The sequence below is a fragment of the Oncorhynchus kisutch genome, linkage group LG29, assembly GCF_002021735.2.
Source record: "Oncorhynchus kisutch isolate 150728-3 linkage group LG29, Okis_V2, whole genome shotgun sequence".
NCBI classification, from domain to species: Eukaryota; Metazoa; Chordata; class Actinopteri; order Salmoniformes; family Salmonidae; genus Oncorhynchus; species Oncorhynchus kisutch.
This window is the reverse complement of record NC_034202.2, coordinates 28,262,107-28,285,063: the sequence shown is the minus strand read 5'-3', so window position 1 is coordinate 28,285,063 and position 22,957 is coordinate 28,262,107. Positions and strand designations below refer to the sequence as shown.

Genomic DNA, 22,957 nt, shown 5'->3' with positions numbered 1-22,957 from the left:
CCGAGTGGATAAGAAAAACTCAAATAGATTGTAACTTGTATGGGCACTGTACAGTAAACAAAACAAAGACAACAGTTTTAATATTGATCATTGTAATTAAGTGCTGTATTTAATAACTAGGCTATGCATCCACATTTGTCAGTTAAATTGCCAGTAAAAGTCACAATATAGGCCTAGTTCAGGAGAGATTGGCACAATTCATGGGATAATCAAGTTCATGTTATCCATTCAGCATATGATGTCGATGTGCCAGAGCTGACTTCAATAGCTGATCTGGGTGCGTAACAAGGATGGGCATATTGGGTGGAGAGCTGATTTATGCCCCATGTTGTCATGTGTAAGAATCTGGAGGGGGCCTGGTCCAGGACGGAGGTGATCTCTGACCCCTGAAGCAGGCAGCTGGTTGGCCCCAGTGTGACCTCACAGTCCAGCCTGCTCAGTACTGGCAGGCTGAAAGGAACATGGCATGTTGACATCTCGTCTATATGATTGGTAGGTGGCTGAGGGCCTGTGCTTGGGATTTTGGGCTGCTGTGTATATTTCCACAACACTTGCCTTGATGGTGATCCACACAAGCAAGGGGATCCATCTTGTGGGTGAATGGGGAAATATTCCACGGTCCGGTAAGGCAGCCTAGCAGCAGCAGCCATAAGTGCCTGTGGATGTCTACAGGACATGTGCTTCTCACTCCACTGTTCGTTCGGGACAAGGCCCTCCAATCCGGCATGGTCAGGGCCCTCCTTGAATACAGCACTGCCTCCTCTATAGACTGACTTCATATGGTCCCTGGAGAAAGAGCAGATGTTATATAGGACCAAGAAACATCTGAAATGGCCAACAATGAGACAAGGATATGATGGTATGATTCCCTATATCCAAAGAAAACAATCAGCAACAATTATGCCACTGATGAACGGTTAAAGGAACAGTTCACCCAAATGACAAAATGGTGTCTTCACTTTGACAGCAATTCATAATTTGGTTTAGTTTCCCTGGCATTGTTTCCAGAGTTTGAGCATGTGGCAAAAAATCCCATCCAAGTACTGGTATCGATATTAGCATTTTTCACGCATCATGTCTGAAAGTATCTCAAATTGATTGTGAAGCTCAACAAAGTCACTTATAGATGATTGTAACATAATGCGGCAAGAATGCTAATATCGATACCAGGACTTGCTTATACCTTTTAACAGTATACCTATTGACTGAGACTAGAAGCTTGTGCCCACACACAGTGGTGCTTACCTGAACTCTGACTCTTTGACTGTATGTGACACCCCTGAGTCACAAGGGGGCTCTATCTGCAAGGTTTTCATTTGATGTGTGGTGAAAGAACCAGCAGATATAGGGGACTTCCCCAAGGAACAATGGCCTTCCAAACCAGGTGGAAGAACAGGACCTTCTATCATGGCCAAGATCCCATCTAAAACTGGAGTGAGGAGGAAGTCTTCTCCATCCATGGGTATGTATGGAGCCAACGAGTCCAGGTCCAGCTCACATAGTTCCTGCAGGGAGGAAATATGCAATTAAAAAAGGGATTGAAAAAGTCCACCATGCTACCAATTTCAGCCCAGGTTTTACCCGTGAGCAAAGAGATAGGCCTACTTACAGAGAGTGAGTTCATGTTCATTTGATCCTCTCGGTTGAGCTCTGAATATCCCTCATAGGTTTGGATCTCATTGTTGTGTTCTAGATCAGATTGGGAGGAACGTAACAATTCAATGCCACAAGTATCTTAACGCCTCTTCGGTTAGATGCAAATAATCGTCAGCTAAAGGGACAGACCTGGAGTTGGTATTTTTGTGTTGCGTAGATGAACAGCTGTCTCTGCTGCAGGATAGGTCTCATTCTGCAGGATGGGCCCCACAAGATCAGAGTAACAGGGCCTCAGTAGAGGTTCTGTTTGCTGCAGTGAGAACACCATCTCTGGTAGCTCCACCTCACTGTGGTGAGACAACGAGATAGGGCAAACGGAAAAAGGACAGAGAAGATATCTTTACACCAGATACGGTGCATACAACTTGGTAGCACAAGGAACAAGGGATTTTACTTGTAAACAGCTGAACAGATATCTAGTCTAACCAACTTCTTATCCACACAGTCTTGGTAAGAGTTGTCATTTCATTAGATGCTTTCATTGGACCCCGACATCACTTCTCACCTTAGAATGTAGTTGATGCAGACAACACTCTGGGGCTGCCCAGTCTGGTTGTTGTACACCACCGATGCATCCGTCTCTACCCACACATACCCACCACCTTTCAGCAGCAGACGGTACCTGCCCATGGTAGCCTGTCCCTTAGAGAGCACTGTCCCAGACACATGATCACATATCAATTTAACATGGTCAGAACATACTAGTGATATTAACAATATTTATATACACCTCATGATTCGAGGTAACTCACAGCTCTGGTGTGCTTTGTGAATGTGCTGGCAGTCAGATGTGTGGTAATACTGATACACAGACTGGCCCAGAAGTTCTGTTTCTGTATATCCAGTCAACTCCTTGACACTAGAAACAAAATCATATGAAAAACAGTATGAAAAGTATTATGTAATATCCTTGTATTACTCGTCTCGTTTCATTAGCGTCACCAGATGAGTGCTGAGTTAGTGACTGTACCCTGAATGGCAGTAGGTGAACCTCATATCCGGGTGATGTCCGCTCAGGAAGGTCTTGTGATTCAAGCTGGCATCCCTGATGATGCATTGTGAGATGGGTAAGGGTCGGCACATTAGGACAAGACAGGCTGACTCTGGAAGGTGAGATTGTTTCTTAACCCCAACGCAGTGAATCACCTGTGTGTGTGAGAGACAGAGAGAAAAGAGAAAGTGAAGTTTGTATTTCTACAACAGAGAAGAATAAAACTCAACATGTTAATACTCTGCTTCAAACTAGGATGAAGTACTGACCTTCCATCGTGTGTGTCTTTGGTTGACAGCTCGTCCCTGAGAGGTCAGAGTGCTCTTCACACGGAGGAGGAAGTCACACTGCTGTTGTCTCTCAGTAGCTGATAGAAAGACACGATACAGAAGATAAACAATATGCCTCTTTGCTAACTAATATCTTGTTTAAAATATGCGATGTCCCCTTTACCTATCATTTTTGAGAGGATATCTCTGACTTCCCTCTGGTCACAGTGGTGCATGAAGTCAAACAGACTCCTACCAATCAGATCCATCTACACGTGAAATAAAAACATTTGTTGTTTAGAAAAATATTTTTGGTTTTCCATCTGTTTTGCCTTCAGTTCCAGTACAATATGAACACTCAACATACATTTAATCTAAATTTTTCACAATTCATGACATTTAATCCTAATAAAAATGGTCTTAGGTCAGTTAGGATCACAACTTTATTTTAAGATTGTGAAATGTCAGAATAATAGTAGAGAGAATAATTTATTTCAGCTTTTATTTCTTTCATCACATTCCCAGTGGGTCAGAAGTTTACATATACTCAATTAGTATTTGGTAGCATTGCCTTTAAATTGTTTAACTTGGGTAGCCTTCCACAACCTTCCCACAATAAGTTGGGTGAAGTTTGGCCCATTTCCACTGACAGAGCTTGCTCACACATGCTTTTTCAGTTCTGCCCACAAATGTTCTATAGGATTGAGGTCAGGGCTTTGTGATGGCCTCCCCAATACCTTGACTTTGTTGTCCTTAAGCTATTTATCCACAACTTTGGAAGTATGATTGGGGTCATTGTCCATTTGGAAGACCCATTTGCAACCAAGCTTTAACTTCCTGACTGATGTCTTGAGATGTTGCTTCAACATATCCACATAATTGTCCACCCTCATGATGCCATCCATTTTGTGAAGTGCACCAGTCCCTCCTGCAGCAAAGTACCCCCACAACATGATGCTGCCACCCCATGCATCACGGTTGGGATGGTGTTCTTCGGCTTGCAAGGCTTCCCCTTTTGCCTCCAAACATAACGATGGTCATTATGGCCAAACAGTTCTATTTTTGTTTCATCAGACCAGAGGACATTTCTCCAAAAAGTATGATCTTTGTCCCTATGTGCAGTTGCAAACCGTAGGCTGGCTTTTTTAATGAAGATTTCGGAGCAGTGGCTTCTTCCTTTCTGAGCAGCCTTTCAGGTTTTGTCGATATAGGCCTCGTTTTACTGTGGATACAGATACTTTTGTACCTATTTCCTCCAGCATCTTCACAAGGTCCTTTGCTGTTGTTCTGGGATTGATTTGCACTTTTCGCAACAAAGTACGTTCATCTCTAGCAGACAGAACGCGTCTCATTCCTGAGCGGTATGACGGCTGCATGGTCCCATGGTGTTTATACTTGTGTACGATTGTTTGTACAGATGAACCATGGCGTTTGGAAATTGCTCCCAGGGATGAACCAGACTTTTGGAGGTCTACAAAAAAAAAATCTGAGGTCTTGGCTGATTTCTTTTGATTTTCCCATGATGTCAAGCAAAGAGGCACTGAGTTTGAAGGTAGGCCTTGAAATACAACCACAGGTACACCTCCAATTGACTCAAATTATGTCAAGTAGCCTATCAGAAGCTTCTAAAGCCATGACATAATTTTCTGGAATTTTCCAAGCTGTTTAAAGGCACAGTCAACTTAGTGTATGTAAACTTCTGACCCACTGGAATTGTGATACAGTGAATTATAAGTGAAGGAATGCGCCAAAATACCAGCAACAGTGTGTGAAAAAGTTTGACCTCTGTCATTGCCAACAAAGGGTATATAACAAAGTATTGAGATAAACTTTTGTTATTGACCAAATACTTATTTTCCACCATAATTTGCAAATAAATTCATTAAAAATCCTATAATGTGATTTTTTAAATTTTTTTATTCTCATTTTGTCTGTCATATTTGATGTGTACCTATGATGAAAATTACAGGCCTCTCTCATCTTTTTAAGTGGGAGAACTTGCACAATTGGTGGCTGACAAAATACTTTTTTGCCCCACTGTATACTGAACAAAAAGATAAACGCAACATGTAAAGTGTTGGTCCCATGTTTCATAAACTGAAATTAAATATCCTAGAAACGTTCCATATGCACCAAAAACGTATATTTCTCCCAAATCTGGTGCACAAATTTGGTTACATCCCTGGTAGTGAGAATTTCTCCTTTGACAAGATAATTCATTCACCTGACGTGTGTGGCATATCAAGGAGCTGATTAAACAGCATGATCATTACACAGGTGCACCTTGTGATGGGGACAATAAAAGGCCACTCTAAAATGTGTAGTTTTGTCACACAACACAATGCCACAGATGTCTCAATTTTGAAGGAGCCTGCAATTGGAATGATGCCTGCAGGAATGTCCACCAGAGCTGTTGCCAGAGAATGTAATGTTAATTTCTCTACCATAAGCCGTTTTAGAGAATTTGGCAGTACATCCAACTGGCCTCACAACCACAGACCACGTGTAACGACGCCAGCTCCACATCCGGCTTTTTTACCTGCGGGATCATCTGAGACCAGCCACCCGGACAGCCGATAAAACTGAGAAGTACAGTGCCTTGCAAATGTATTCATCCCCTTTGCCGCTTTTCCTATTTTGTTGCATTTAAACCTGTAATTTAAATGGATTTTTATTTGGATATCATGTAATGGACATACACAAAATAGTAAAAATTGGTGAAGTGAAATAAAAACAAACAAAAAAATAATACAGGCATATGTATTCACCCCCTTTGCTATGAAGCCCCTAAATAAGATCTGGTGCAACCAATTACCTTCAGAAGTCACATAATAAGTTAAATAAAGTCCATCTGTGTGCAATCTAAGTGTCACATAATCTCAGTATATATACACCTGTTCTGAACGGCCCCAGAGTCTGCAACACCACTAAGCAAGGGGCACCAACAAGCAAGCGGCACCACGAAGACCAAGGAGCTTGCCAAACAGGTCAGGGACAAAGTTGTGGAGAAGTACAGATCAGAGTTAGGTTATATAAAAAAAGAGAGGGCCACCCACCAAAACTCAAAGACCAGGCAAGGAGGGCATTAATCAGAGAGGCAACAAAGAGACTTGCAGCTGTATTGCTGCAAAAGGTTGCTCTACAAAGTATTGACTTTGGGGGGTAAATAGTTATGCACGCTCAAGTTCTGTTTTTTTGTCTTTCTTGTTTGTTTCACAAAATATTTTGCATATTCAAAGTGGTAGGCATGTTGTGTAAATCTAATGATACAAATCCCCAAAAAATCCATTTTAATTCCAGGTTGTAAGGCAACAAAATAGGAAAAATGGCAAAGGGGGTGAATAGTTTCGCAAGCCACAGTACTTCTGTCTGTAATAAAGCCCTTTTGTGGGAATAAACTCATTCTGATTGGTTGGGCCTATACCCTCCCAGACCCACCCATTTCTACGCACCTGCCCAGTCATGTGAAATTAGGGCCTAATGATTTTATTTCAATTGACTGATTTCCTTATATGAATTGTAACTCTGTAAAATCATTGAAATTGTTGCATGTTGTGTTTATATTTTTGTTCAGTATAATATGACTGTACCTGGTTGATGCCAGTGTGTGTCCTTATGTCCCCTGTAGTGAAGATAACTTGGCCGTTCTGAGACACCAAGAGCATGAAACCCCCAACAGCAGACTCCAGCACTGTCTCCACAGAGAAAATCCCAGCCATTGGGTATCGCCCTAAATAACACAGAGGACAATACCTTCTACTATATTTCTAAACCCTTGAACACTCTAAAAGCCTTTTAGACATTCCAAAAGCCCAACAGAATGTGGTTACCGTGCATGGTGAAGTGGACTGTGTCAGAGCAGACCCTGGTCTCTGGTGTGACATTGTCTCGATGGTCTAGCAGCGCTCTCAGACGCAGGTAGTCCAGTGTGAGTCTGACGATAGAAGCCTTGTCTATGTGGCCAGTCAGACCAGAGGGCAGAGGTAGCCATGCTGCCAGCTCCCCAAACAAACGTCTCTCTCTCTCCCTCCTACTCTTAGCTGCAACACGGGACTGGGCCCGCAGCCGCTCCGTACTCACCCTGTGGTACAAGCAGTGTCATACCATTAAGAGAGAACATTTCTGAAAATAGTATGCAGTTGAGAGGAATGAAGAAAGAGAACTACAGAGAGAGACAGGAAGTGAAGGGGCCTAAGGAGCAGGGGTTGGAACAGGTTCAGGGAACAGAACAGAAAACCGGAAAATAAATACATTTTTCAAGGAACAGAAACAGAACTTGGAATGAAAGTGTTCCATACTGTTCTGGAACCTAACCATTGTTTTTAAAAGCATGGGAACCAGTTGATGGCTTTCTTTTATGTTCCAGGAATTTTTTTCTAGTCCCACAACAAAACGCAACAAAGCTCCTATGGAAAGCCCTCACTCTGTCACTCAGAAACTTATGCCCCTCAACTGAGAGAGTCTTGCCCCTCAACTGAAAAGTGTTTTTAATTCAAGCTGGAGGAGAGCTTATCTCTTGTCAGAGATCACATTTATTTTGGAAGATTGTAAAATATGATCTGTTCATTCAAGACAGGATAAATATATTGTTTCTGGTAATAATAAAACATGTTGTGTTTAGTTACTCTTTCCTCAACTTGTTTCTCGAACTTTATGGCAAGTCAAGCTAGCTTGCACTGCAGAGCAGCTGGCTAAAATCTAGGCTAGGTTAAAGATACCATCGTAGCTAACAACTTCCACCTAATAATTGGAATACAAAACAAACGTTATTGCAATAAACTTAAACAGGAGGCAACGGTCATATAATACACATTGGCTGTTAACACATTACTATTAAAATAGTATGTATAGATAGGGTGACCAGACGTCCCCGTTTTTGGTGGCCTGTCCCCGGAAATGTCCTCGTTTTTAACAGTGCATTAAAAACAGACTGCAAAGTAAAATAATATTTTAATTGGCAAGAAAGACCGGGCAGCAGAGCCTACCAGTTGACTTATCAATCGCGTTGTGCTTGTTTCGTCCAGCAGAGGGGGCTTCTCGCTATAGAAGCTTCATTCACTCTTCTTCTTCTAGTAACTACTTGCTCCTGCTAGTTTTAGAGAAAACTGCTGTGGAAAACTCGGACAGAAGCTAACAAGGTGACAAGTTCATCCACAACATCACCACAAACGTCTTTTCAAGCCAGGTACAATCGTTTGAGATACTAGCTAGTGATGTTAAAATGTCACAATTTATTATATAGATAGATGATCTGCACCATAAGGTTTTAAATAGGTTATGCTAGCTAACATTAGCTATGTCGACTAAGTTATCTAGCTAGGTTAGCCAGCTACTGTTATGGTAGCTAGGTTAAAAAATGTTCATATGTAAACATGCAGTGGACAGGCTATTTTGAAAATATGATTATATTAAATTAATGCACAATTCATTATGAGAATATTTAATATTTATTTGTAGATTACAATTTTAATAATATCCTCTATTGACTCCCCATCCCGCATGCGGGAGCGTAATCATCGCCTGACACTAATTAGCATAACGCAACGGACATAAATATCCCTAGAAAATATTCCTATTCATGAAAATCACAAATGAAATATATTGACACACAGCTTAGCCTTTTGTTAAAACCTCTTAAGCCCCACCCGAGACGCAATCGTCTCATCTAGCCATCAGCAAATGCAAATGCGCTACGCCAAATGCTAATAGCACTCGTTAAAACTCAAACGTTCATTAAAACACACATGCAGGGTACTGAATTAAAGCTACACTCGTTGTGAATATAGCCAACAAGTCAGATTATTAAAATGCTTTTCGGCGAAAGCATGAGAAGCTATTATCTGATAGCATGCAACACCCCGAAATACCTGAATGCGACGTAAACAAAATAATTAGTGTAGCTGGCGCTACACAAATAGCAGAAATAAAATATACAACTTTCATTACCTTTGACAAGCTTCTTTGTTGGCACTCCTATATGTCCCATAAACATCACCATTGGGTCTTTTTTTCGATTAAATCGGTCCATATATACCCAAAATATCCATCTATGGAAACTGTGTGATTCAGAAAAAAACACCGTTTCAAAACGCTACTTCATTTATTTATGCGCTTTTCGATGAAACACACGCTCTGTTATAGTCACAGCCGTGATTTAACCAGTTTTAGAAACGTGAGAGTGTTTTCTATCCACACATACTAATCATATGCATATACTATATTCCTGGCATGAGTAGCAGGACGCTGAAATGTTGCGCGATTTTTAACAGAATGTTCGAAAAAGTAGGGGGTAGGCTTAACAGGTTTTAATCACCCTGTCATCTCAGATTTTCAAAATATTCTTTACAGCCAAAGCTAGACAAGCATTTGTGTAAGTTTATCGATAGCCTAGCATAGCATTTTGTCCAGCTAGCAGCAGGAAATCAGAAAAGCAATCAAATTAAATCGTTTACCTTTGATGAGCTTCGGATGTTTTCACTCACGAGACTCCCAGTTAGATAGTAAATGTTCCTTTTTTCCAAAAATATTATTTTTGTAGGTGAAATAGCTGTGTTTGTTCTTCTCGCCCGGAAATTGCAGTCACGACAACAGCGAAAAATATTCCAAATTAGCTCCATAATATCGACAGAAACATGGCAAACGTTGTTTATAATCAATCCTCAAGGTGTTTTTCAAATATCTATTCGATAATATATCCATCGGGACAATTCGTTTTTCAGTAGGACCGATTGGAGTAATGGCTACCTCTGTATTTTACGTGAGAATCTCTCTGGGGGCTATTCTTCATCATAAATGCGTAAAACTACATCACAATGCTGTAGACACCTTAGTGAATACGTAGAACGCGTAATCTGGTTGATAGCCCATTCACAGCTCAATAGGGACTCATTGGAACCCAGCACTTTCAAAACATGGGGCACTTCCGGATTGGATTTTTCTCAGGCTTTCACCTGCAACATCAGTTCTCTTATACTCACAGACAATATCTTTACAGTTTTGGAAATGTTAGAGTGTTTTCTATCCTAAGCTGTCAATTATATGCATATTCTAGCATCTTGTCCTGACAAAATATCCCGTTTACTACGGGAACGTTTTTTTCTCCCAAAAATGAAAATACTGCCCCCGACTCACAACCGGTTTGGTTTGGGATTATAATAATTAGTGTGAAAATATATATTTTTACATTTTCATGGATAACATTAGCATAATGTTTTCTGTTAGAGAGTGGAGAGGAAGGAGAGGAGGAAGACTGGATAGGAAGAAGAGTGAAAGAGATAGAGGAAAGGTAAAGATATGATTACAGAGCCTGCCAATTTATTATTCCATACAATTTTTTTAGATAAAATACAAAAATGAGGCAAGCAATGGGTAGCAGTCTTTGTATTTGTCCTTCGTCTTGTCGTGTCCCATGTATATATATTTTTCTTCGCATATCTTTTTATATTTTTCTAAACCCTTACTTCAAAATACTCTCCTGCAACCCGCCTCACCCAATGTGGTGTGGACCTGCTTTTTCTCGAACTTATTTTTCTTTGCCTCTTACTGTAATCTCTCCAACATAAACTAGCCAGCTAACGGTCATCAGCTAACTTTAGCTCGGAAAGCTCTCGCCAGTTTGGACAACACGATTCAACCAGAGCATACCAGACCTATTTTTTCTCTCCATATCCCCGATACCTATCGCAAGCTCTGAACCTTCTCACCTTCCGACCTTCGCAGCTAACATCCCCTGAATGCTAGATGTCTAGAGCACAACGGACTGTTGGCTTACGAGACCCATCGAATACATTCCGAAGCCACTAGCTAGCAGTCAGCTATCCTTTGCTAGCGGTCATCAGCTACCTTTATCCCGGACAACTCTCGCCAGTCTGTACAGCGTGACTCAAACCAGAGCTAGTCGGACTTATTCTTCTCTATCTCCAGATTCCTACCGCAAGTTCTGAACCAATTTTTTTTAATAAACAATTTTATTATGATATTTTTTAATATTTTTATTCCACCTGGAATTATAGCAGCTAACGACCCCTGAACGCACAGCCGCTAATCTGCGGCCTGCTAGCTATCTTAAGCACATTGGACTGCTGATTTAAGAGGCCCTTCGGACATATATCTTCGGCCACATATTTTGCCAATTGGCCTGGTTTACCACACGGAGCCCTGCTGATCCGTCGCGTCATCCCTCTAAGGCCTTTCTGTTAGCCTGCTAGCCCCGTGCCGCTAGCTGCTTGAAGCCACGCACTGGACTTGTATGATCACCCGGCAACGCATGCCTTTCCCTAAAGTCACCATGCAGTGTCGATTGCTGTTCTGGTTTGTAACTATTGTTTTATTTCACTGTAGAGCCTCTAGCACTGCTCAACACGCCTTGGCTAACAATTTAGTTCCACCCCCCATACACGCAGTGATATCACCTGGTTTAAATGCTATTTCTAGAGACAAAATCTCTTTCATTATCACTATATGCACAGGTTTACCCCCACTGTATTGACATCCTACTATACCTTTGTCTGTACATTATGCCTTGAATATATTCTACCGTGCCCAGAAATCTGCTCCTTTTACTCTCTGTTCTGAACGTACTAGGCGTCCAGTTCTGTTAGCCTTTAGCCGTACCCTTATCCTACTCCTCCTCTGTTCCTCCGGTGATGTAGAGGTTAATCCAGGCCCTGCAGTGTCTACCTCCACTCCCATCCCCCAGGCTCTCTCATTTGTTGACTTCTGCAACCGTAAAAGCCTTGGGTTCATGCATGTTAACATTATAAGCCTCCTCCCTAAGTTTGTTTTATTCACTGCCCTAGCACACTCCACCAATCCGGATGTCCTAGCCGTGTCTGAATCCTGGCTTAGGAAGACCACCAAAAACCTTGACATTTCCATTCCTAACTATAACATTTTCTGACAAGATAGAACTGCCAAAGGGGGCAGTGTTGCAATTTGCTGCAAAGATAACCTGCAGAGTTCTGTCTTACTATCCAGGTCTGTAGCAAAACAATTTGAGCTTCTACTTCTAAAAATGTACCTTTCCAGAAACAAGTCTCTCACCGTTTCCGCTTGCTATAGACCACCCTCTGCCCCCAGCTGTGCCCTCGACACCATATGTGATTTGATTGCCCCCCATCTATCTTCTGAGCTCGTGCTGCTAGGTGACCTAAACTGGGACATGCTTAACACCCCAGCCATCCTACAATCTAAGCTTGATGCCCTCAATCTCACACAATGTATCAATGAACCTACCAGATATAACCCCAAATCCGTAAACACGGGCACCCTCATAGATATCATCCTAACTAACTCACCCTCCAAATACACCTCTGTTGTTTTCAACCAAGATTTCAGCGATCACTGCCTTATTGCCTGCATCCGTAATGGGTCTGCGAGCAAACGACCACCCCTCATCACTGTCAAACGCTCCCTAAAACACTTCTGCGAGCAGGCCTTTCAATCGACCTGGCCGGGGTATCCTGGAATGACATTGACCTCATACCGACAGTAGAGAATGCCTGGTTATTCTTTAAAAGTGCCTTCCTCACCATCTTAAATAGGCATGCCCCATTCAAAATATGTAGAACCATGAATAGATATAGCCCTTGGTTCACTCCAGACCTGTCTGCCCTTGACCAGCACAAAAACATCCTGTGGCGTTCTGCATTAGCATCAAATAGACCCCGTGATATGCAACTTTTCAGGGGAAGTTAGGAACCAATATACACAGGCAGTTAGGAAAGCTAAGGCTAGCTTTTTTAAACAGAAATTTGCATCCGCAGTACAAACTCAAAAAAGTTCTGGGACACTGTAAAGTCCATGGAGAATAAGAGCACCTCATCCCAGCTACCCACTGCTCTGAGGCTAGGAAACACTGTTACATCCGACAAATCCACTATAATTGAGAATTTCCATAAGCGTTTCTCTACGGCTGGCCATGCTTTCCACCTGGCTACCCCTACCCCGGTCAACTGCCCGGCACCCTCCACAGCAACCCGCCCAAGCCCCCACCATTTCTCCTTCACCCATATCCAGATAGCTGGGGTTCTGAAAGAGCTGCAAAATCTGGACCCTTACAAATCAACCGGACTAGACAATCTGGACTCTCTCTTTCTTAAATTATCACCCGAAATTGTTGCAACCCCTATTACTAGCCTGTTCAACCTCTCTTTTGTATCGTCTGAGATTCCCAAAGATTGGAAAGCTGCCGCGGTCATCCCCCTCTTCAAAGGGGGAGACACTCTAGACCCAAACTGCTACAGACCTAGATCTATCCTACCCTGCATCTCTAAGGTCTTCGAAAGCCAAGTTAACAAACAGATTACTGACCATTTTGAATCACATCGTATCTTCTCCGCTATGCAATCTAGCTTCCGAGCTGGTCATGGGTGCACCTCAGCCACGCTCAAGGTCCTAAACGATATCATAACCGCCATCAATAAGAGACATTACTGTGCAGCCGTATTCATCGACCTGGCTAAGGCTTTCGACTCTGTCAATCACCACATTCTTATTGGCAGACTCAACAGCCTTGGTTTCTCAAATTATTGCCTCGCCTGGTTCACCAACTACTTCTCTGATAGAGCTCAGTGTGTCAAATCGGAGGGCCTGTTGTCCGGACCTCTGGCAGTCTCTATGGGGGTGCCACAGGGTTCAATTCTCGGGCAGACTCTCTTTCCTGTATACATCAATGATGTCGCTCTTGCTGCTGGTGATTATCTAATCCACGTCTACGCAGACGACACCATTCTGTATATTTCTGGCCCTTCTTTGGACACTGTGTTAACTAACCTCCAGACGAGCTTCAATGCCATACAACTCTCCTTCCGTGGCCTCCAACTGCAACTTGTTGGGGATAGTGGGCAGTATTTTCACTTTGGATGAATTGCGTGCCCATAGTGAACTGCATCCTACTCTGTCCTAGATTGCTAATATATGCATATTATTATTATTACTAATGGATAGAAAACACTCTGAAGTTTCTAAAACTGTTTGAATTATGTCTGTGAGTATAACAGAACTCATAGGGCAGGCAATCTTCCAAACAGGAAGTGAAATTCTGAATGCGGGTCTAATTTTAAGTCATCGCCTCTTCACTTCCAAATAAGATATGGATCTGTTAGCACTTCCTACGCCTTCCACTAGATGTCCTCATTCAGTAGAACGTGGAAGGGAGCCTCTGGTGTCAACTTTGACCGAATGGGAGGGGAATGAGTCACTGTCCTGGCAGAATGCAATTTCCCTGTTGCGCATTTGTCTGTTGATATCACCATCGTTCCATTTGGCTGCAGATGAAACGTATGCTCCGGTTGGAACGTTATTGGATATATATGAAAATAACATCCTGAAGATTGATTCTTTACATAGTTTGACCAGTTTATTCGACCTGGAATATATCTTTTTGAAGTTTTCCTCTGAGTTTGCCTGGACCAGCGTCAGCTTTTGGGGACGTGAGTGCTAGCAAATGCAGCTAATTGGACACTAGTATTGGACATTATGGAACAAAACACCGATTTATTGTGGAACTAGGACTCCTTGCACTGCATTCTGATGAAAGATCAACACAGGTAAGGGAATATTTATGATGTAATTTCGTATTTCTGTTGACTCCAACATGGCTGAGAAATATATTTATGTCTTAGCGCCGTCTGATTATTGCATGGTAGGCTTTTTTCGTAACGTTTAAAAAAAATCTGACACAGCGGTTGCATTAAGAACCAGTGTATCTTTAATAATACGTAGAACATGTATCTTTCGTCAAAGTTTATGATGAGTATTGTTATTATCTGGCGTAGCTCTCTGTAATTACTCTGGATATTTTGGAGGCATTTCTGAACATGGCGTCAATGTAAACTGAGATTTGTGGATATAAATATGCATATTATCGAACAAAACATAAATGTATTGTGTAACATGATGTCATATGAGTGTCATCTGATGAAGATTATCAAAGGTTAGTGATTCATTTTATCTCTAATTCTGCTTTTGTGACTCTATCTTTGGCTGGGAAAAATGGCTGTGTTTTTTTATTTATTTGGTGGTGGTCTAACATAAATATATGTTGTGTTTTCGCTGTAAAACATTTTTAAAAGTCGAACATGATGGGTAGATTAACAAGATGTTTATCTTTCATTTGCTGTATTGGACTTGTTAATGTGTGAAAGTAAAATATTTCTAAAGAATATATATTTCAGCTGAATGGGAGGGGGTGTTCCCTTTAGGGAACTCCTTGTGCCCCCTAGCCCCAAAGGTTTAAATGCAAATAAAACAAAATGCATGCTATTCAACCGATCATTGCCTGCACCTGCCCGCCCATCCAGCATCACTACTCTGGACGGCTCTGACTTAGAATATGTGGATAAATTCAAATACCTAGGTGTCTGGCTAGACTGTAAACTCTCCTTCCAGACTCACATTAAGCATCTCCAATCAAAAATGTAATCTAGAATCGGCTTCCTATTTCGCAACAAAGCTTACTTCACTCATGCTGCCAAACATACCCTCGAAAAACTGACCATCCTACCGATCCTTGACTTTGGCGATGTCATCTATAAAATAGCCTCCAACACTCTACTCAGCAAACTTTAATGATATATTGACCGCCGAACTGGAAATGTCCCCGGTTTAATTTTCAGACATCTGGTCATCTTATTATAGGAAGGGGTAAATGTTTACAAGTTGCTAGCTATCCCATGAAGCCATCACTGAAAACAACATATTTTTATCTTCTTCTGTGGTTTGGTAACTTCCTGTTCTTCGATGGACTCTGGCTGGACCAGAAAGGAAAAAGAAGAGAGAGGCCCAAAAATGTTTTTGTTTCACCCACCAAGCAAGGAGTTTTTTTATGGCGGTCAATGAGTGTTGAATTTGGACAACAAAACAATGTATGGCTTATTTGCTACATAAGGTTTATTTGATCTAATATAAGTTTTGTAATGCTTAAGTTGTTAAGAGTGTACAAATATAAGTAGGTCACGTTAACTTTGGGGGGGGAAATTATTTTGGAGTTGTCTTGAGATGGCTATGCACATTCATGGATGAGGCTAGTGGCATACATCTCTCTCCATTGAATACAGGCGGTTGACGTCAACAACCCTCAATTAATATTTAAAAAAAGATTACAATAATGAGATGTATCCATCAATCCAAAGAAAAGATATGCGGGAGCTATGAGCTATGAGCTATGACTCTCACTGCTAGGGCGGAAAGACATGTACCATGTCAGTATATCCATCATCTTTGGCTGGACTGAAGATAAACTTTTTAAAAAATCAAAGCACTGTGGGGATGCACACTTAGCAATTTTGTTGCTAGATTTAGCAACTTTTCAGACTACCCTGGCAACTTTTTTTTTTCAAGCAGCACCTAGCAACAAATGTAGCTACTTTTAAAAATGTATTTGGAACATTTAGCAACTTTTGAAAAGTGACTTAAACTCTAAAATGCACGCATTTCCCCTCTAAATGACACAAAAATTATTTTCTCTGTCACACACTCAGTGCATTGTGAGTGATGTCAGCAGCAGCAGGCGCTCAGCTTGTGCAGAAGGCCTCCAGCAATTTCAGCAAATTGTTCGACGAGCCAAACCCAATGAATATAGTTGGTCAAGAATGTTTGATCTTGAACAGAACTTACAACATCAATCAACATGTCTCAATCAAAATTGTACAGCCAGAAGTACAGAAAAGAGTGGGAGTCTGTACCTGAACAAATGTCAAATCATATTTTTTCCCGAGATGGCCAGTCAATTTGAGTAATGTTATTGTGTATTCTACGTAATGACGCAGTTTTACGTTATCTCGCAATGACATCACAACGTAATTTAGCAACAAATCAACCTGCCTCTAGCAACTTACCCTGAAAATTAGTTGGCAATACTGATGTGGCGTCTGTCCATCTTGCAATGGAGCCTTAAACCACAAGGGGATGTTGCGATTCAACTCCGTTGTGGATATCCCCATTGAAATGCATAACCTCCGGTGCAAAATAACAGAGTGCTTATCGGTAACATGAACTAGGCGTTATTAGTGTCTGCCTGCAAGATGAAAATCTTTGCCTGTGAGTGCAATAGTGCAGCTCACAATTCGGGGCGTTACAGCATGTGGGCATTGCTGCATTTGCAGGAATGCCCCCCCTCAAGCATCCCATTGGTTCCTAATGAACACCCTTGCCTACCGGAGTCCTCCTTGCTAGCTAGCGGGAGCGACACCGGTAGACAGTGACCTGCCCTCACCTTCGTTAACAGAACTGTGGGGAAACAGTACCTGACAGGTGGGAGTGAAGGACACGCTTGCTAGTTAGTGACACCGTGTGCTAGCTTGCTAATTAGCTAGCTAGCACACATGTACTAGCTAGCTAGTGTCACCCACATGGCGGGGACGACCGGTATACAGTGTCCTTCACCTAGCTAGCTAAGAAGTGACACCGTGTGTTAGCTAGCTAGCACACTTAGCTTAGTGATTAGCTTCATGGGCACTATGGTGTTGAACGCTGAGCTGTAGTCAATGAACAGCATTCTCACATAGGTGTTCCTTTTGTCCAGATGAGAAAGGGCGGAGTGGAGTGCGATTGAGATTGCATCATCTGTGGATCTGTTGGGGCGATATGCGAATTGGAGTGGGTCTAGGTTGTCCTGAAGGATGCTGTTTATGTGAGCCATGACCAGCCTTTCAAAGCACTTCATGGCTACCGACGTGAGTGCCTCGGGGCAGTAATAATTTAGGCAGGTTACCTTCGCTTCCTTGAGCACAGGGACTATGGTGGTCTGCTTGAAACATTTCAGACTATGGTGGTCTGCTCAAACATTTCAGATATTTCAGACTCGGTCAGGGAGAGGTTGAAAATGTCAGTGTCTTGACAGTTGGTCCGCGCATGCTTTGAGTACATGTCCTAGTAATCTGTCTGGCCCAGCGGCTTTGTGAATGTTGAGCCGTTTGAAGGTTTTGTTCACATCGGCTACCGAAAAACATTCCTGTAGTGTAGCATCTGCGTCATCTGAACACTTCCGTAGTGAGCGAGTCACTGGTACTTCCTACTTAAGTTTATGCTTGTATGCAAGAATCAGGAGGACATGCCGGTAAATATTTGGATCAACTGAAGTTTGCCTGCATTAAAGTCCCCGGCCACTAAGAGCGCTGCTTCTGGTTGAGCATTTTCTTCTTTGCTTATGGCCTTATAGAGTTGGTTGAGAGCGGTCTTAGTGCCAGTTTCACTTTGTGGTGGTAAATACGAATAATACAGATGAGAACTCTCTTGGTAGATCGTGTGGTCGACAGCTTATCATAAGGTACTCTACCTCAGGCAAGCAATACCTCGAGACTAGCAATACCTCGAGACAAGCTAGCTTGATAGTTAGTGAAATGGTGTGCCTTCCACCTGCTGTGTACCGGAGTCCTCCTTAGGACTAGCTAGCACACAGAGTCCTTCGCTCGCAGTGCATGCTAACCAAGGTATCCAGGTGCACTGTGTTTCCTCTGACACATTGGTGCGGCTGGTTTCCGGGTTGGATGTACGCTGTGTTAAGAAGCAGTGCGGCTTGGTTGGGTTGTGTTTCGGAGGACGCAAGGCTTTCGACCTTCGTCTCTCCCGAGCCCTTACGGGAGTTGTAGCGATGAGACAAGATGGTAATTAAAAATAAATAAAAATTGCGAATAGAAGCAATAACAGGGGTTCCTGCAGATGAAGGGGGGAGGGGTAGGCTCTTCCCCCCCCCCTCAGAAGATAGGGAGGGATATTTTTAATTAGCTAGAGAATCATGGATTAACTTCTACACTGCTAGTTATGGATAATATAGGCGTATTTATCCCATTTTACCTTGGATTTATTAACTAGAAAAGGGTAAGACGTGTTTTTAATTCTGTTGCAGCTCTACACTCACACAAACGTATGAGCTAGCTAGCTCACGCTTTTTAATTAACTAGCTAGCTCAAAGGACATTAAAAGTTCTGTGGATGTCATTCAGATAATGCATGACATAACAAGGTTCCCAGCGCTTCAAGCCTCCTCCTCAAACAACCCTCTCACGCTCTTTTCCAACTCACAAAATTTCAGTCACATCTTGATCCAATAGTTAGGCTACATTTGTCTGTCCATCACACATGTAAACACCTAGTTTGTCTGCTCTGTCCGCACTGATTGGTGAAGTCATTTAATGAGCTAAATGTAAAAACTGTGGATTTTTAGAAAGGTACAATATAAAACGGTACATTTTTGGGGTTCGAACCGGTTCAGAACTTTATTTTGCTGGTCGGAACTGTGGAACGAAACAAAAAACAATAGTGGTTCTGTTCACAACAAAATTATTGGGAAATAATTGTGTTTCCAACCCCTGCTAGGGAGAAAAACTGAGGGGATGTTTACGTAACACTACAGTTTCCATGACATACATTCTATAGTTATCCAGCCCAAATCACTGGTATCTCTGCCAAAGGGAAGCGAAGAGTGTGAACCTCCTGAGTAGATAAAGGGCGACTTTCAGCCATGGGAGGCAACAACATCACAGCTACGTCATGCTAGCTTATCACAACCAGTCTTGGTTGTCTGCTTCCAAAGATACAGCAACTAACTACTACGCTATAGCATATCTGGTATAGCTAACTCTTGCAAAATGTCCTGAAGTGCTTAGAAAGGTACAGGATTGTTTTGATCATATACAGTCAGGTCCATAATTATTGGCACCCTTGATAAAGATGAGGGGGAAAAAGTAAAGCATAAAATAAATAAATAATACAAATACTGAGCTATATTGTATGAAACAAAAAAAGGGGGAATTATATTATTTTATACTAATAAAGCTGCTCAGAGAAAGAGGTTTTGTTTAACAGGTAATCAAGTCTGGAGACTGAGATAACCATTGCAAAATGTTGATTTTGTGGTCAATTAACCATTTGTTTGTGAATTTGATGTGTGCTTGGGGTTATTGTCTTGCTGGAAGATCCACTTGCTGCCAATAGTCAGCCTCCTGACAGAGGCAACCAGGTTGTGGTATAAAATTTTCTGGTACTTGGTAATGTTCATGATGTCGTTGACCTTAACAAGGGCCACAGGACCAGTAGAAGCAAAATAGCCCCAGCAAGGGTGCCAATAATTATGGACCTGACAGTATATGACCAAAACAATCCTGTACATTTCTAATGCAAATATGTTAATAATGTTAATAATATAATGTTTTGTCAGTTAGTGATCAGTTAGTACTAAATCCACTCCTGACTTTCCCATGTCTAAAATAAAAACCTAAGTAAAGTGGTGTGTTTGTTTTGTTTATTAGAGTAATTCATTAGAGAAGTAACTCACCTGCTTCTCTTCTGTCCATTAATTCTGTCCTTCTGTCTCTTTGTTTTGTGGAGCTTTTGATCACAAGCATCTTCCAGAGAATTTCCTAAATGAGGAAACATTATCCAAAATCTCTGAATGGACACTTGCTAGTAATCACAGACACATGCCAGTCATGCGGTCGCGAGCATTTCGTCCCACTTGTACTTTTGGAGGTTGAACTAGAACAGGTTCCTGAACCAATGTCCAGTGGCAAGTCATTCATCTTTCTCCTGAGACTCCGCCTCTTTTGTAAATGCCACCTCCCACCAGGGAGGGTCTCTCAACCACTTTGTTTACAAACAATCTCCTTTGGGCACAGAACTATCAGTTAATGACCATTTACCAAATGTGTTACAGTAGAAGAAATTAACACGGTAGCATTTATCAATACATTAGTGGATTGTATCGTAAAGTTGATGTTTATCCTTTCTTAAAGTGAAATCTAAAACTAAATACTAACTTGCTTAATGGTATTTTCTTTTAAATGTTGTCTTACCCATGAGGTGATGGATTAGGGTAAAGTTGTCACAGACATTGACCAACCCAAATTTTTGTGTTTTAAAAAGATTTAGCAGGACATCTGGCATGATTCCTGATCCTAAACTGTGGCGCCAGTTGCATGCCTTATGCTGTAAACACTTCCTCCACCCACCCCACCACACACAAGGGCACAGACATACACATTATCTGCCTAATGTTGTGCAAGTGAAGTAAACACATACTAAGTAAACATTATAAACTGGGTGGTTTGAGCCATGAATGCTGATTGGCTGACAGCCGTGGTATATCAGACCGTATATCACGGGTATGACAAAACATGCTCGAATTATGTTGGTAACCCGTTTATAACAGCAATAAGACATCTCGGGTGTTTGCGGTTAATGGCCAATGTAGCACAGCTGAGGGCTGTATCCGGGCAATCCGCGGTGCGATGCGCGTAAGAACAGTTCTTAGCCGTGTTATATTGGCCATATGCCACACTTCCTTGTGCCTTATTGCTTAAGTATACTATAAAAAATACACTTTTATATAATTAACACTGACCACTAGATATCAAGGGCTGTCAGTGTCTTTCCTTTATATCCAATCAACTTGTTAAAACAGAATTTATTCAGAAGGGATAAACTATGGCCCTGTTAGTAGATACAGTGGCTCAAAAACTTTTCATAAAAGTGGCTAATTTATACAAGGCTGTCATCTCTGTAAGTTGTTTAAATCAATACTCAGTTTGACAGATGTAATACATACACAAGCTGCTTTCCACTTTATTTTTCTTTGGTTGTCCACTGAATGGAGTCTTCTCACACTGGATGCTTCATGATCAAAGAGGAGCACTTCAGTCTCATCCCGTACAACAGGTTTTGATAAAGGCAGCGATTTAAAAAAGCCATCTCCCTCTGTTCTTTCTTCTGCTTATTTCATCACGTCTTGAAACTGTGTTCATTATCCTTGGGATGTACCGTGAAGTACAATGTAAGTCCAGATGAGTCCATTATGAGTGTACCCTGGTTATCCAGAAATCTGCAGGGACAAGTGAATGAGTCGTATAAAGAACATAGAATATAGAACATAAAATATAGACGTCTCCATCTATCTATTATGCATCCAGAGAACTACTGCATTTCTGTCGCTGTCTTTCTCTGTTTGTCTGCGGCAGTGTGCAGAGGCAGTGGGAAGCTCTGCTTTCTACCATTCCAAAAAGATGACAGGTAGTGGTGATTAATAGAGAGTGTCTTCCTGTGGTCAGCTTGGTTGGAATGCCTCAGTTTCAGTCCAACGCAGTGCACAACCCATAAAGCCGGATCTCTTTTATTGAGACTGGACCCTTGATACTTGTAGGAGATTCCATACACTGAACGCAAGGGCATGAGTCTTAGACAAGAGTAAGAAATATGTCAATAGCCTGGGGACAAGGGAAGCCAATCAAGCTGGTAGAACCACTTGAACCAATATGCCTTCAACTAATGAGAGCAGCAGAATAAATTATGAGGGGTAAAACAGCTCATAGGCCTGAGGTGCTAAAGCTCTGTTACAACAGGTTGCACTGGTCACAGACCATGCTCGGGTCATCCACTGGTTGGCCTTGTAAAGTTATTGGCATCTGGAGCTGATGCAGTGTTTGTAGGATGGGAGGACGTGATGCCCCACACTGCAAAAGTGCCTGGCGCCATAACCGCCCAAGCCCGGAATAAACACAGAAACGGCATGACGGATGGGTATCGTGCCACCCTCGCTTCTATAACAAGTCACCTAGGGACCAGTCTGAGGGCCACCAGTCACGGTTCTCTCTTATCAGCATCCAACAATTAGCTAACAGAAAGCAACACAACGGAATGTTCCTAGGCAGAAAGTAACCCGTGGAAAAGGCAGTCATCTATGACAAAAATACCTAGTGTCATCATGAGAGAGAAAAAAACGACCACTTCATGAGCAGGCAAACCGGTGTTTACTTATTAGAAACAGGTTGGATAACTTACTTTTTTATAATAAGAGAAGAGTATATTTGAAGGCCCTGAAGGCATGTTGTCCTCCACCCTGACGTGATGTCTACTGTATCAGTTAGTGGAATGAATGTGGTAGGGAGTTAGGAGAGCATCAAATTCCAGCTGAGGAGAATTGGAGGTAAATTCTTAGAAAAAGAAAGGTGCTATCTAGAACCTAAAAGGGTTTTTCGGCTGTCCCCATAGGATACACCTTCGAAGAGCCCTTTTTTTCTAAGAGTAGATCAGAGACCTGGGTGGTCAAG

At 41.9% G+C, this 22,957-nt stretch overlaps 1 protein-coding gene across 2 annotated transcripts; it reads right to left on the bottom strand.

The window, feature by feature from the left end:
- Window positions 1–24: 24 nt before the first annotated feature.
- hif1al2 (hypoxia inducible factor 1 subunit alpha, like 2) lies at window positions 25–20,406 on the bottom strand. 2 transcript variants are annotated; one of them, XM_020465278.2, is made up of 12 exons: window positions 20,191–20,406; window positions 6,747–6,997; window positions 6,507–6,646; window positions 3,101–3,185; window positions 2,917–3,014; window positions 2,627–2,802; window positions 2,409–2,515; window positions 2,162–2,309; window positions 1,786–1,943; window positions 1,610–1,689; window positions 1,246–1,505; window positions 25–786 (listed from the first exon to the last, which is right to left on the bottom strand). In XM_020465278.2, the coding sequence occupies exons 1-12, from the start codon at window positions 20,289–20,291 to the stop codon at window positions 216–218; spliced, it is 2,175 nt and encodes a 724-aa protein (XP_020320867.1). In that variant the 5' UTR covers window positions 20,292–20,406; the 3' UTR covers window positions 25–215. The 2 variants fall into 2 exon arrangements, with proteins under 2 accessions (XP_020320867.1, XP_031665140.1); XM_031809280.1 differs by lacking the exon at window positions 20,191–20,406 and adding an exon at window positions 7,902–8,346.
- Between the last annotated feature and the right edge of the window lie 2,551 nt (window positions 20,407–22,957).

Coding starts and splice junctions, on each gene's coding strand:
- hif1al2 (XM_020465278.2), bottom strand. CDS start 20,291: ATGTTTCCTCATTTAGGAAATTCTCTGGAAGATGCTTGTGATCAAAAG. Junction 6,647..6,746: donor AGTCCACTTCACCATGCACG/GTAACCACATTC, acceptor TGTGTTATTTAG/GGCGATACCCAATGGCTGGG. Junction 1,690..1,785: donor CACAAAAATACCAACTCCAG/GTCTGTCCCTTT, acceptor AATCTGATCTAG/AACACAACAATGAGATCCAA.